The sequence below is a fragment of the Salvelinus fontinalis genome, chromosome 37, assembly GCF_029448725.1.
Source record: "Salvelinus fontinalis isolate EN_2023a chromosome 37, ASM2944872v1, whole genome shotgun sequence".
Lineage (NCBI taxonomy): Eukaryota > Metazoa > Chordata > Actinopteri > Salmoniformes > Salmonidae > Salvelinus > Salvelinus fontinalis.
In genome coordinates, this window is record NC_074701.1 from 30,981,854 (window position 1) to 30,997,394 (window position 15,541).

Below are 15,541 nucleotides of genomic sequence, written 5' to 3' on the forward strand. Positions count from 1 at the left end.
GACTAGAGCTCTCTCTCTCTCCTCTCTACTGTAGACTAGAGCTCTTTCTCTCCTCTCTACTGTAGACTAGAGCTCTCTCTCTCTCCTCTCTACTGTAGACTAGAGCTCTCTCTCTCCTCTCTACTGTAGACTAGAGCTCTTTCTCTTCTCTCTACTGTAGACTAGAGCTCTCTCTCTCTCCTCTCTACTGTAGACTAGAGCTCTCTCTCTCCTCTCTACTGTAGACTCACTAACTTCTTAGTGGACAGATACAGATGTAGGATCTTCATTTGTCCCAGTTTGCTACGGCAGGATACATTTTTCGTAAGGGAAAATCAAGTCTGAAATTTCTAAGTGGAAATTACAAACCTCAAATAGTTTCTCTCTCCTGCTCTCTCTCTCTGGACAGGACGGAAGGTGACACCTGGAGCCATGTTACTAGGGGTGCTTGGACAGGATGGGAGGTAACACCTGGAGCCATGTTACTAGGGGTGCTTGGACAGGATGGGAGGTAACACCTGGAGCCATGCTACTAGGGGTGCTTGGACAGGATGGGAGGTAACACCTGGAGCCATGTTACTAGGGGTGCTTGGACAGGATGGGAGGTAACACCTGGAGCCATGTTACTAGGGATGGTTGGACAGGATGGAAGGTAACACCTGGAGCCATGTTACTAGGGGTGCTTGGACAGGATGGGAGGTAACACCTGGAGCCATGCTACTAGGGGTGCTTGGACAGGATGGGAGGTAACACCTGGAGCCATGCTACTAGGGGTGCTTGGACAGGATGGGAGGTAACACCTGGAGCTTGGTATGGCATGGGATCAAAGGCAGTGGAAAGAGACCTGCTCTGCTCTTTGTGTGTGCTGCTGTACCATTCTCTTGGCAGTGAGAACCTAATTAGTACTCGTGAGATAGAGTGTGTGTGTGTGTGTGTGTGTGTGTGTGTGTGTGTGTGTGTGTGTGTGTGTGTGCGTGCGTGCGTGCGTGCGTGCGTGCGTGCGTGCGTGCGTGCGTGTGTGTGTCATCAATGCAACACTGCTGGCTCGTCAACAGCCACGTCATTGTCCCTCTGGGGATATGTATGCATCAGCAAATCAATATTCCATATGATGTGACAATAATATGCTAATGTTCATATTCAGAAACTGCAACGAGCCACAAAAAGTCATTACAGTCTACAAAATATACCGTACATGTACTACACATTAAACATGCATCCCCAGGAAGAATGGCTGCTGCATCGGTATCTGAATAAACCAATAAACAGAATCACTGACAGAGCAGTGGTTTTATAACAAGACCTGATGAGAGATTCAGGGGAAACAGGGACAAAGGTATTAACACACATAATGTACTTCAAAATATTTTAGGATGCCTAAGATTGGTAACACTTTACTGTAGGGGGCCTTATGAATGCATTCATAAAGCCTTTATAACAGCTACATAACACATAAAGACAGGACACCTACAGGAAAGAGTCACCAATCCTAGGCATCCTAAAGTCCTAATCTTTTGAAGTACAACATGTGTGTTAATACCTTTGTCCCCGTTTCCCCTGAATCTCTCCATCAGGTCTTGTTATAACACCAGAGCTCTGTCAGTGATTCTGCTTTAAATGGAATCAGCCAACAGCTGTCTTACTTTGAAGACAGTTTACAGACAGTTGTCAAAAACCCTATAATGCTCAGGGCCAACCGTTGCTATAGTGACAAGACAGCTGTATAACTCCCCTGTCAATGATGTGATCTTCGGCTGCTGCCAATAACAAATCACAGCAGTTGGTAAAAATAGAATCGTGCCGAGTCGGACATTTTTATAGCGAATAATGGAATAGTCTGTCAGGGTTTAAACTGGATGGAATCATACAGTAGTCATTCCACTTGAATCTTCTGATGCTTTTCCAAGCTTCTTTCTATTCAGAACAAAACCTACAGCATGACCTTCACAATACACAACCCCCAACTCTTGTATTGTGTCCCCATCGTTAAAGTGTATAGAATCCCTACTAGGACTTAATCTATGCCACAATGGTGCACAAAACAACCTTGGAGCTCTGCAGGTTATGAAATGGAAACTAGGAGAGAAACCAATTCAGAGTACTGAAATGCACCTGTACAACCGCTGTACCTCTCACCGTCTCCCTCTTTGTCTCTCACCATGGAAACGGAGGCTGAGGTGCAGGGAGTGCATCTGAACCTGTTGTTCTGTGGGTGCTGTAAAGTAGTGAGAAACCGCGTCTGCGTCCCAAACAGCACCCTGTTCCCTATGTAGTGTACTACTTTTGACCAGGGTCCATAGGGCTCTGGCCAAAAGTAGTGCACTAGGTAAGGAATAGGGTGCCATTTGGGATGCATCCAGGGTGTGAGAGGAGCTGAGGCAGATGGTGCTGGAGGTAGTGAGTGATTGCAGGGGGATTGCTCAGCTCAATTGATCCTGCCTAGTATATTTCTCCTGGTTCTCCTGCTGCAGTTACTCCTAGACAACTGAGAGCCAGCCAGCCATATAACTGGTCTACGGTCTGTGCCCTATATGGCATGCGTGTGTCAGTCTCTGGCTGTCTTTAGACGTAGCCTTGCGAAATGGATGGATGGAATAAAAAGGATGGCTAGGTGATTATCATTCCCTACATTTTGCCATAACCACTGACAGATATGATATTGGTGATCATGTGAGTTACGGTAACAGCAGCCATATTGTTGGAGAGAGATTGAGAGCTACAGTATGGAAGAGAGATGTAAGACTAATTGAATCTCACCAGGTTAGATGATTCATCACCCCTGAATGAACGTTTCAAAGAGCTCAGGAGTGGCAAACACTTGTTATTTGCATACAAATGCTCATGCCGTTGTGATGCAAATATAATGATGCGAAATAGTGTCAGAAAATGGTTTTGGGGACAGTAGAGTGTTTGCTGTGCTCCCTGTTTCCTGGCTGGATGGAGTGCAAGGCCATCGATTCAGACAGTTTAAGGGGATATGAGATAATGGGTTGGTCAAATCAATTCAAAATAGAGCCCCTAAAAGGCCCAATACATCCATTTTTATCTCAATATCAAATCATTTCTGGGTAACAATGAAGTACCTTACTGTAATAGTTTTCCATTAAAATGATTTTTAAAATATATATTTCTCAAGCAATAATTTTGCTAGGACTCACTGGGAGTGGTCTGAGTGGGGAAGGGAATAGCACCAAAGTGATGAAGGAGCCTAATGCAATGTAAATGTGAAAACTAGCTGATATTGACAGAGAGGTTTGGAATGCTCTTTGTTATTGGTCCATTAAATTTATACCGTCTGGTGACGTCACCAGGCAAGCCAAAACTCCACCAATAAAAAACCTGCTGATTAGAAGTTCCTATGTAGATTGCATTTTCAACAAGCAACTATCAGGAAATAACAACGATCAAATTTGACTTTTACAGTGTTAGTTTCATCAGCTGTGGTACAATATGATACAAAACAGAGGAAAAACTGAATTTTGACTGCCTTGGCCTTTTAGGGTCAGTGGAGCCCAAATGTATGATGGGGTGAACATGACAATATTACCAGATCAAGCTGCTCTAGTGTTCTGTTTATATAGAACCAATGAATTAAATTCTAACAACAACAACAACATTCCATCATGAGACTTGAGAGGATCATTTATTCATTCAGAATGCTACCACAAGGGGAAAAAGAAAACATAAAGGAACCCTTAACCCTTAGATCTGTTTCCCAAACCTCTCAGAGTTCACCCAGCCAGTCCAGAATGTATTCCAGAATCCACAGCTGATTCAAATGGTCACCTAACCATCAAGCCCTTCTGTTAAATCAGCGGCGATAATTCTGCAATACATCATATGTGGACTGGATGGGGATACTCCAGGAGAGGATTGGGAAACATTGCCTTAGATCATGACAAAAAAAACATGGAGTCCCATGTACTCACATCCGATCATCATCATGGCGACAGCGAAGATCTTCTCTCCATCGGTGGTAGGGGCGATGTTTCCAAACCCTATACTAGTCAGAGAGGTCATGGTGAAGTATAGAGATGTGATGTAGACCGAGTCTTTGTTGGGGCCGCCCTCCCATTTCCCTGTCCCGCTAGCGTTGAAGCGGTATGGAGAGCCCACCGTCTCCCCCAGCATGTACAGCCAGCTGTCTGTCCGCAGGATGCCCGTTTCCTCGTCTATCACCTCATAGTCACCAATACTGTACCTGTTATAGTCAGTCAAGATAAAAAGATATTCAGCCACTCTTGGTAGAACAATGGAAGTTTGCTTAAAAAAATGTATCCTTTATTGTTAAAGCCTAGTTAGACAACCAACCAGGTGATACCGGTTAGGTTGAGAAGAGAAAGAACCATGTTAGGGGTAGGAGTTAGGTTTAGGGGTTATGGTTAAGGGGTAGGGGCTAGGTTTATGTTTAGGGGTAGGGGTTAGGTTTAAGGGGGATGGGAAGGGATAGGTTTCTGTTTAGGGGTAGGGTTTATGTTTAGGGGAAGGGGCTAGGGTTACGGGAAGCGATAGGTTTATGTTTAGGGTTTAGGTTTAGGGGTAGGAGTTAGGGTTACGGGAAGCGATAGGTTTATGTTTAGGGGTTAGGTTTAGGGGTAGGAGTTAAGGCTACCTCTAGAACACAGGTCAGAGGTTGGTTCACTTTGCTTAGGGGATTAAGACGAATGTTAGAAAATAATGCAAGTCAATGCTGGTGAGAAGCAGAAACGTACTTTTCCCACGTGACATTGTCAACACTACAGAGCATGACGTTTTTTAAAGGCGCTGTTTCTCAACCCGTTACTCATTGACTCCCAAGTCGTTTCACTTTGCATTTTTGTTCTAATCCACCGCTAGGACATCTGATTCAACTTGAACACTAATCCACAACTAATCTTCTTGATTCATTAAATTAGGTGTGGTAGAACAAAAGCATGCCACGGCTGGGGATCAGAAGGGGATGGATTAAGAAACACTGAAGATATATGCAATTAACAAATACAGTAGCCAATTAACAAATACAGTAGCCAGATTGTTTTGACTACTGTGATCATATATGAAAATATGATAAAAGTTTATTTTGAAGGGTACCTACAAAATGGCTTCATATCACATGAATAACTCCTATAACAGCTTTTGCCAACCCTCTCCTTGGGGACCACCAGACGGTTTACATCTTTGTTGTCTAATCGTCAAGGCTTGCCTAGTTAAAATCAGGTGTGCCAGTTTAGGGCTACCGCAAATATCTGCAACATCTGGTGGTCCTGGATGAGATGGTTGGAAAGTACTGTCATAACACATTAAAGGCAGACTCAGCGATATGACGTAGATGCACAATGTAAACAGCATAGTGGGACAATTTCCTTAACTAAGACTGTTGAAGCAGGAGTTTAAACTTCTCCTCTGTTTTGTCCCGTACCTACCATGTTGTAACAGCGTGAAGTGAACCCGTGCACATGCTCAGATACTTTGTGTGACTGTGTGAGAGCAAAGTCTTGCATGTCGCTATTGCAATGCTGCTCGTGGCAACATCATTTCACTGAATATACTTTTAATATACAGTAAAGCAGTCAGAACAGTACCAGATGCAGGCCAGCCAGTGGGCAGCCAGGCCAAAGACACACACCAACAGGACGAGGACGGCGGCTCCATACTCAATGTAGTGGTCCAGTTTACGAGCTACCCTGCCCAAACGCAGCAGCCGGACCACCTTCAGAGAACTGAACAGACTGCTGATCCCCTGAGAGAGAGAGAGAGAGAGAGAGAGAGAGAGAGAGAGAGAGAGAGAGAGAGAGAGAGAGAGAGAGAGAGAGAGAGAGAGAGAGAGAGAGAGAGAGAGAGAGAGAGAGAGAGAGAGAGAGAGGAGAGAGAGAGAGAGAGAGAGAGAGAGAGAGAGAGAGAGAGAGAGAGAGAGAGAGAGAGAGAGAGAGAGAGAGAGAGAGAGAGAGAGAGAGAGAGAGAGAGAGAGAGAGAGAGAGAAGCAGCAAGAGATTTAAATAATGTCTCAGTTCTATGGAAACAGTAGGGTTGTTCTGTATTTTAAGAGCCATTACTTCAGGTGCAAACATATACCAGGATTAACACAACTGCATCATATTTTTACCCAAACCAACTCAGTGAGTTTGATAATGAAAGGCCTACTTGAGTGACAGCTCGATGGTTCCAGTTCTTCACGTTCCACAAATAAACACAGGCAGAGGGACCATGCAAACAGAATGAAACAGGGGGATGAAGAAGAAAAGAAAGAAAGTAGTAAGCATGATCAAAACCGAAAAGATAAAATAAAAACAAAACAACTTTAAACATATACAAATTATTAGGTAAATCACATTCATGTAAAAAGGATAATGTGATAAAAAATACAAAAAGTTGAGACACTAAACCTAATCTCTGTTAGACTATATTTGTATTACAAATGTGGTTTATTGAGCATGGTGGAATGCGACGAACATGTTACCTAGTAACAATTTCAGTTGACCGATTCAATGCACATTCCAAAATATTACAGTGAAGCTGCAAATAAATTCATCAAAAAAAGAAACGTCCCTTTTTCAGGTAACTGCCTTTAAAAGAAAATTCGTAAAAATCCAAATAACATCACAGATCTTCATTGTAAATTAGTCTAAACACTGTTTCCCATGCTTGTTCAATGAACCATGAACAATTAATGAACATGCACCTGCAGAACAGTCGTTAAGACACTAACAGCTTACAGACGGTGGGCAGTTAAGGTCACAGTTCTGAAAACTTAGGACACTAAAGAGGCCTTTGTACTGACTCTGAAAAACACCAAAAGAAAGATGCCCAGGGTCCCTGCTCATCTGCGTGAACGTGCCTTAGGCATGCTGCAAGGAGGCATGAGGACTGCAGATGTGGCCCAGGGTCCCTAAAATAAATTGCAATGTCTGTCCTGTGAGACGCCTAATACAGCACTACGGGGAGACAGGACGGACAGGTGATTGTCCTCGCAGTGGCAGACGACGAGTAACAACACCTGCACAGGATCGGTACATCCGAACATCACACCTGTGGGATAGGTACAGGATGGCAACAACAACTGCCCGAGTTACACCAGGAACGCACAATCCTCACCAGACATCACCGGCAACAATGTCACCTATGGGCACAAACCCACCGTCGCTGAACCAGACAGGACTGGCAAAAAGTGCTCTTCACTGACGAGTCGCAGTTTTGTCTCGCCAGGGGTGATGGTCGGATTCGCGATTATCGTTGAAGGAATGAGCGTTACACCGAGGCCTGTACTCTGGAGTGGGATCGATTTGGAGGTGGAGGGTCCGTCATGGTCTGGGGCGTTGTGTCACAGCATCATCGGACTGAGCTTGTTGTCATTGCAGGCAATCTCAACACTGTGCGTTACAGGGAACACACCCTCATCCCTATGTGGTACCCTTCCTGCAGGCTCATCCTGACATGACCCTCCAGCATGACAATGCCACCAGCCATACTGCTCGTCCTGTGCGTGATTTCCTGCAAGACAGGAATGTCAGTGTTCTGCCATGGCCAGTGAAGAGCCCGGATCTCAATCCCATTGAGCACGTCTGGGACCTGTTGGATCGGAGGGTGAGGGCCATTCCCCCCAGAAATGTCTGGGAACTTGCAGGTGCCTTGGTGGAAGAGTGGGGTAACATCTCACAGCAAGAACTGGCAAATCTGGTGCAATCCATGAGGAGGAGATGCACTGCAGTACTTAATGCAGCTGGTGGCCACACCAGATACTGACTGTTACTTTTAATTTTGACCCCCCCTTTGTTAAGGGACACATTTTTCAATTTCTGTTAGTCACATGTCTGTGGAACTTGTTCAGTTTATGTCTCAGTTGTTGAATCTTGTTATGTTCATACAAATATTTACACGTTACGTTTGTTGAAAATAAATACAGTTGACAGTGAGAGGACGTTTCTTTTTTTCTGAGTTTAGGTCATTTTTGTAAGGATCTGTAGACCTGTAATTTTTGATAAGATGACAAGGCTGGAGAGAGAGGAGACGCGAGGCCATGGAGGTGGTCGAAGTCACAAATTGAATAGCGAATTCTTCTGGATACATGCATTTACATTCAATATGCAAGATGTGAGCGCAAGTTACATCTTAGACGCAAGGGTACATCATGAATTTCATGGCAATTCCACCTACAGTTTGGTGATCAGAGTAGCATGGTATAATAACCTTGGGGGTTAAAAGACAAACAGCTCAGGCAGTGAGACAATTATTCTTCTGTCTCAAGATTATGTAGTCATCCTGATTTCCGTATACATACATTTGAAATGAAACTGATACAACTTTCAGTTGAACAATGAGAGCAGAGAAACATCTGCTACTATGGGTACAGCTTGAGCCAGTTCAAGGTCGGATTGTCACGAGTTGAGGCACCTGCTGTGTGATCTGGGGCACAGAGAATGATGGAAAGACCATTTTAAGTTATATGTGTGAAATTATGCAGGTCACTCAAGATATGATTGCAAGCAAAGATATGTAAGGGTGTGGCATCTGATTGGAGTTGTCCTCCGTTCTCAATAACTCCTTTGATTGATTAGGCTCCACCCTATACGATCTCAACTCTACTCCGTCCTCAGATTACTGTGGCTTTTTAGCTGCAAACTGAAAAAAACATTACTATTCCTAGTACATGTAATAGAAAGTCTACATTTCCACTTGATTATTTGTAGTGGCAGTTTAGACTCGAAACAGACACATTCGCCATAGACTGCCGCCGACTATAAACTAACATTAGCGAATGTTTGTGGTTAACAGAAAACAAATTGAATGTGTTAGCTAACTTTCAAACTAAACGTATCTTAGTAACGCTGTACTTATCCCTTGTAGGTATAAAGCATGTTGAGGCCTTTATAATGTTATAACTTTAATGCCTAAAATAAGCCTTCACAAATCCTTTATCAAGCCTACTGTATGTAGATGCGTCACAAATCCGTTATCAAGCAAAAAAAAGAAACGTCCTCTCACTGTCAACTGTGTTTTTTTCATCAAACTTAACAAGATTCAACAACTGAGACATAAACTGAACAAGTTCCACAGACATGTGACTAACATAAATGGAATAATGTGTCCCTGAACAAAGGGGGGGTCAAAATCAAAAGTAACAGTCAGTAACTGGTGTGGCCACCAGCTGCATTAAGTACTGCAGTGCATCTCATCCTCATGGATTGCACCAGATTTGCCAGTTCTTTCAGTGAGATGTTACCCCACTCTTCCACCAAGGCACCTGCAAGTACCCAGACATTTCTGAGGGGAATGGCCCTAGCCCCACCCTCCGATCCAACAGGTCCCAGACGTGCTCAAAGGGATTCAGATCCGGGCTCTTTGCTGGCCATGGCAGAAAACTGACATTCCTGTCTTGCAGGAAATCACACACAGAACGAGCAGTATGGCTGGTGGCATTGTTATGATTGAGGGTCATGTCAGAATGAGCCTGCAGGAAGGGTACCACATGAGGGAGAAGGATTTCTTCACTGTAACGCAGTGTTGAGATTGCCTGCAAAGACAACAAGCGCAGTCCGGTGATGCTGTGACACAACGCCCCAGACCATGACGGACCCTCGACCTACAAATCAATCCCGCTTCAGAGTACAGGCCTCGGTGTAACGCTCATTCCTTCGACGATAAACGTGAATCTGACCATCATCCCTGGTGAGACAAAACCGCAACTCGTCAGTGAAGAGCACTTTTTACCAGTCCTGTCTGGTCCAGCGACGGTGGGTTTGTGCCCATAGGCGACATTGTTGCCGGTGATGTCTGGTGAGGACCTGCCTTACAACAGGCCTACAAGCCCTCAGTCCAGCCTCTCTCAGCCTATTGTGGAAAGTCTGAGCACTGATGGAGGGATTGTGCATTCCTGGTGTAACTCGGGCAGTTGTTGTTGCCATCCTGTACCCGTCCCGTAGGTGTGATGTTCGGATGTACCGATCCTGCGCAGGTGTTGTTACACATCTGCAGTCCTCATGCCTCCTTGCAGCATGCCTAAGGCACGTTCACGCAGATGAGCAGGGACCCTGGGCATCTTTCTTTTGGTGTTTTTCAGAGTCAGTACAAAGGCCTCTTTAATGTCCTAAGTTTTCATAACTGACCTTAATTGCCTAGCGTCTGTAAGCTGTTAGTGTCTTAACGACCGTTCCGCAGGTGCATGTTCATTAATTGTTTATGGTTCTTTGAACAAGTGTAACAGTTTAACTTTAGTCCGTCCCCTCACCCCGACGCGAACCAGGGACCCTCTGCACACAAAGGCCACGGCCCTTGCAGAGCAAGGGGAACCACTACTTCAAGGTCTCAGAGCAAGTGACGTCACCGATTGAAAGGCTATTAGCGCAACACCGCTAACTAGCTAGCCATTTCACATCCATTACACTCACCCCCCTTTCGACCTCCTCCTTTTCCGCAGCAACCAGTGATCCGGGTCAACAGCATCAATGTAACAGTTTAACTTTACGTCCGTCCCCTCGCCCCGACGCGGGCGCGAACCAGGGACCCTCTGCACACATCAACAACAGTCACCCACGAAGCATCGTTACCCAACGCTCCACAAAAGCCGCGGCTCTGCAAGGGGAACCACTACTTCAAGGTCTCAGAGCAAGTGACGTCACCGATTGAAAGGCTATTAGCGCGCACCACCGCTAACTAGCTAGCCATTTCACATCCGTTACACAAGCATGGGAAACAGAGTTTAAACCCTTTATAAAGAAGATCTGTGAAGTTATTTTGATTTTTACGAGTTTTCTTTGAAAGACAGGGTCCTGAAAAAGGGGCGTTTATTTTTTTGCTGAGTTTAGATGATTCACGTGAGCAAATGTACAACCAAAAGTACTAAAATTACTTGATGATCAAGCCCTCAAATGACATTAGGCCACATGAATCCCCAGTCATACAGAAATGTATATGTTGTTTTCCCTGTCCATAGCAGCTGGCTGGACAGAGCCTTGTTTTCCCTGTCCATAGCAGCTGGCTGGACAGAGCCTTGTTTTCCCTGTCCATAGCAGCTGGCTGGACAGAGCCTTGTTTTCCCTGTCCATAGCAGCTGGCTGGACAGAGCCTTGTTTTCCCTGTCCATAGCAGCTGGCTGGACAGAGCCTTGTTTTCCCTGTCCATAGCAGCTGGCTGGACAGAGCCTTGTTTTCCCTGTCCATAGCAGCTGGCTGGACAGAGCCTTGTTTTCCCTGTCCATGGCAGCTGGCTGGACAGAGCCTCATCAAGCTGACAGTGAATGTCCTGGTGTCTGTCAGCATTATCCGCGGCGCAAGTTGAGAAGCTGAAAGACTAGAGGCCGACAAAGTGCTGCACCTGCATATACAATAGACTTGGTGCCTCTCACAGTCCTGTTAGCATCAGCCTGTTAAGCACCACTGCAGCACTTTATACCACCGACACAGCCAAGTCCTTCTTCCACCAACAACTCACAAAGGGACACATCAGGACGCTACCACAGATGTAGGCACAAACGGAGGCATGCACACACACAGTACTGGCTCCTAACTTGAGTCTAGTTTGGTTTGTCTAAATGACAACTGAAGGTAGCAAACGTTTGTAGCCCTAGGCCACATGTAAACACATTCCACGAGGGCTGACTGTCTGGGTTTTTTCGCTCCTCCCTTGTACTTGATTGATGAATGAAGGTCACTAATTAGTAAGGAACTACCCTCACCTGATTGTCTACGTCTTAATTAAAAGGAAAAACCAAAAACCTGCAGACAGTCGGCCCTCTGTAGAATGAGTTTGACACCCCTGCCCTGGGCCTATAGGGGCAACAGTGTGCATGTGCATGCAAGCGTGTGTGTGTGTGTGTGTGTGTGTGTGTGTGTGTGTGTGTGTGTGTGTGTGTGTGTGTGTGTGTGTGTGTGTGTGTGTGTGTGTGTGTGTGTGTGTGTGTGTGTGTGTGTGTGTGTGTGTGTGTGTGTGTGTGTGTGTGTGTGTGTGTGAGAGAGAGAACAGTGTGCACATTGTGCAGTGCATGCTAATAATGAAGGTGACCTGAGTAATCAATAGGCCTAGTAGTGTATCATTATCCATCTGTAAATCTGTTGACACGTAAACCCTGCATGGTACAATGAGCCAGAGATGCATTCAACGTTATAATTCAAACTAAAAAGGTGCATAAATGGAATTTACGTGCATTGACCCTCTATTACACCCTGTGCTTTCACATATCCAATAGCGTCAGGGGCCGTATTCACTAAGGGAGAGAACGTTATTTATAATAAAAAGGCTTGCATGGAGAAAAGCGGACCTCTCAAATGACAATGGATGGCCATCCCTATAAGCAGTGAACCTCTCTAATAGCTCCAGGGCTGTATTCACTAAGCGTGTCAGAATAGGAATGTAGATCTATCGAGGATATAATTTCACCTGTCCATATAATCATTCATTCATTCTGATCTAAAAGGCAAAACTGTTCTTATATTTATCGATTTTTTAATTGAACCTTTATTTAACTATACCAGCACTCTTACTCTGACTCTGAATACGGACTCAGATCTGTCACGAGAAATAGCTTGAGATCAGAATGGACCTAAACAATATTTAAAGACTTCAAAGAAACCCCAAAATCATGTTTTATTCAATGTTACTATACATTAGATAGACTTGGCACTGTTTTTAACAATAATTGGCTGTGGGATTGATTGTGAGAAACTTTAGAGGTGCCGATTTGGCTTAAATTGGGGGAAGGGAAATGGAGTGTATTGATTGTAGAGGCATTTATTGCATCTTAAATGACTCCAGGTTACGGTTCAGCTTCCTGTTTGGTCAGAGCTCCATTTGACCAATTTCTATTAATGTTAGACCTCTCTCACACACACACATCTGAGATGTACTCTTTGTATATGTGTAGGCCTATGTACATATTCCTCTGCATAGCCAATCACACATTGGTTGGTAAATGTTCATACACAGATCCAGTCCTGCAGCTGCACGTCTGGCTAGCGGCGCTGCTAACACTACGGCTACACTTTGAAGGCTACGCTAATTCTAGTTCTATGGCTGTAGCAGTGCGGCTGGCTAGCTGTGCTAACGCTATGGTGCAGCAGCTATCCCCTCCACCAGAGATCTCATTTACATGACGACAGGAGAAATCCCGAATCCCTTGGCACATAATTATAGCAGACGTCAAACCAGACGGACAAGTTATTTTTAGAAGAAAGAAAATCTATAGAAAAGTGGAGATAGAGAGAGTAAAGACAAAGATTTTTTTTTTTTTGTCTCTTTGCATCTCTCTCCTTGCACGTTGAGAAACTAACAATGCATTTCACTGCACTTCAGTGAGACGTCAGTCTCCAAAACAAATGCTGTACTGACTATGGGTAGAATTCACATGTAAAACACAAAGAATTAGGCTAGCAGACTCTACTCCCAGCTCCATTTTATGAGATCTTCTTCACAAGCAGGGTTAGGGAGCAAAATATTACATTTAATCCGTTACATGTAAGGGATTACAAAAAAATGACAACTGTAATCCGTTACCAGCAAAAAATAAATAAATCAGATTACAGACACTTGAAAAACTAGATTATTACTTTGAGGATTACTTTTAAATTCAGAAAGGATGTTTGCAAAAAAGATCTTTGACACTTCTCTGTTTTCTCAATGACATTCAAATCAGAATTGAAAAAAGTTTTTTCCACCTGAGCGAGTCTGACACAAGTCAGAGACCACTATGACGACACACCAAATGTATTTGATGGATCGTAGGAATGGGCTTTTGTAGGCTACAGTCCAAGCTATGGTCTTCCAATGGTGCGACTTCTGTCAGCATCCAAAGATCATACAACTTGAAAAAACGCTTGGCGGTAAGGATGACAGTAGTGGTGTAGTCTACAACGATATGGATATCATTTATTATTGATATCTACAAAGCACATTGATGTAAATCACACTGCTGCCCTCACATTTAGCTATTTGCGCCTGACGGATTGTGGTTGTTGTGGATGGTTGTTCACAAATCTAAATGTATATTTGAACCCAATAATGGTTAAATTCAAGAAGTTTCAGCTGCCTGTCAATCATTGTTTTTGAAACCAGTCGACAGCTAGTAAAAAAATGCTAGTGTGGATCCCAGCCTATAGAATAAAAGTAGGGCTTTTATTACTCAATCTAATTCATGCTGATAAAAAAAAATACATCCATAGACCTAATGGACACATGCTCAAACTCACACACTTTTGATTGCCCCTTTTTAAGTCTACCTGTAGTTTCTACATCCATTTTTGGATTTATAAATTATATAATACATATATAATTTAATCGTATTATTATTATATGTAGTAGAAAGCGATGGGTTAGAAGAAGCCAACCCACAAAGTAAAATTTAACATTCATGTATGGCCAGCTACATAAACTTTAACATTGATTTATCCTGTAATAGATGTCGTTCAATTGGTAACATACATTGTCTTCTTCTAATACCTCTTAAGGGGAAAGTCATCTAAAAGTAACTGAATGTAATCAGATTACGTTACTGAGTTTGGGTAATCCAAAAGTGACATTACTGTTTACAATTTTGACAGGTAACTAGTAACAGATTACATTTAGAAAGTAACCTACCCTACCCTGTCCACAAGGTAATACTGGAGGGGACAATATGACTAATTACCCTCACATTGACCTCGATCTGTTTCCCAACCCTTCCCCTGAAGAGAAAAATGTATGTCAGCCAGCTCATTTCAAAAGGATAAGAGAGTGACAGACAGGGTATACATAACTGGTATCATAGTGTCTGTCAGACTGGTTGGATTTGACGACTAATGAGGAATTCTATTTTGGTATGCAGATTGTTTGCCACTAATCATTTGGACCAATCACGATTCACAGGTGTTCACATCTTTCAAATTTTCAAAATGGGAGGGGAGACATTTGGCCCATAGACTTGCCCGTAACTTGCAGCCAGAGAGGGGGGGTGGAACTAAATCGAAGAACTAAATCGAGCATCTGACGCAATTACGCAAGGTTTTTGTTCTGGGTTTCCGAGTTTAGGAACTCATAAATGTCTGTTACTCATACCCAAGACAGTCTGGGACTTACAATATATCGGCGTCATCTCCAATTATTAATCTAAGGTTGGTGTCAATTCTATTTTAAGTCAGAAAAAAGTATGAAAAGTCCAATTCTCATTTGCCTCATTCAAAAGCAATATCAGTTCACTTCATGAATTGACTAAATTATAATGGAACCCAACCCTGTGCCTCTGAAACATGTTTACCTTAGACTTACAGATTTGAAACAGGTGTTTCCAAATCTATCGATACCATCATCACCAAGAGGTTGTGTGACTACTGACACACTACAGAATTATCTGGTAAGGAGACTGACCCTAAGTAACCAAAAATTACATAGCACTTCATAGATTTAAAATGACAGCAATAATACACTGAGCGGACAAAACATTAGGAACACCTTCCTAATATTGAGCTGCACCCCCTTTTGCCCTCAGAACAGCCTCAATTTATCAGGGCATGGACTCTACAAGATGTCGAAACCATTCCACAGGGATAATGGCACATGTTGACTCCCTTGCTTCCCACAGATGTGTCAAGTTGGCTGCATTTCCTTTGGGTGGTGGACCATT

At 43.6% G+C, this 15,541-nt stretch overlaps 1 protein-coding gene across 7 annotated transcripts in view; it reads right to left on the reverse strand.

Moving 5' to 3' along the window:
- The window catches only part of LOC129836504 (potassium voltage-gated channel subfamily H member 1-like), a 97,094-nt gene that overhangs the window by 66,281 nt on the left and 15,272 nt on the right, over positions 1–15,541 (reverse strand). For all 7 annotated transcript variants that reach the window (XM_055902788.1, XM_055902787.1, XM_055902786.1 and 4 more), the window contains 2 exons: positions 5,541–5,698; positions 3,909–4,180 (listed from right to left, as the gene is read on the reverse strand). In XM_055902788.1, the coding sequence (XP_055758763.1) occupies positions 3,909–4,180; positions 5,541–5,698 (430 nt within the window). The remainder of the gene's footprint in view (positions 1–3,908; positions 4,181–5,540; positions 5,699–15,541) is intronic.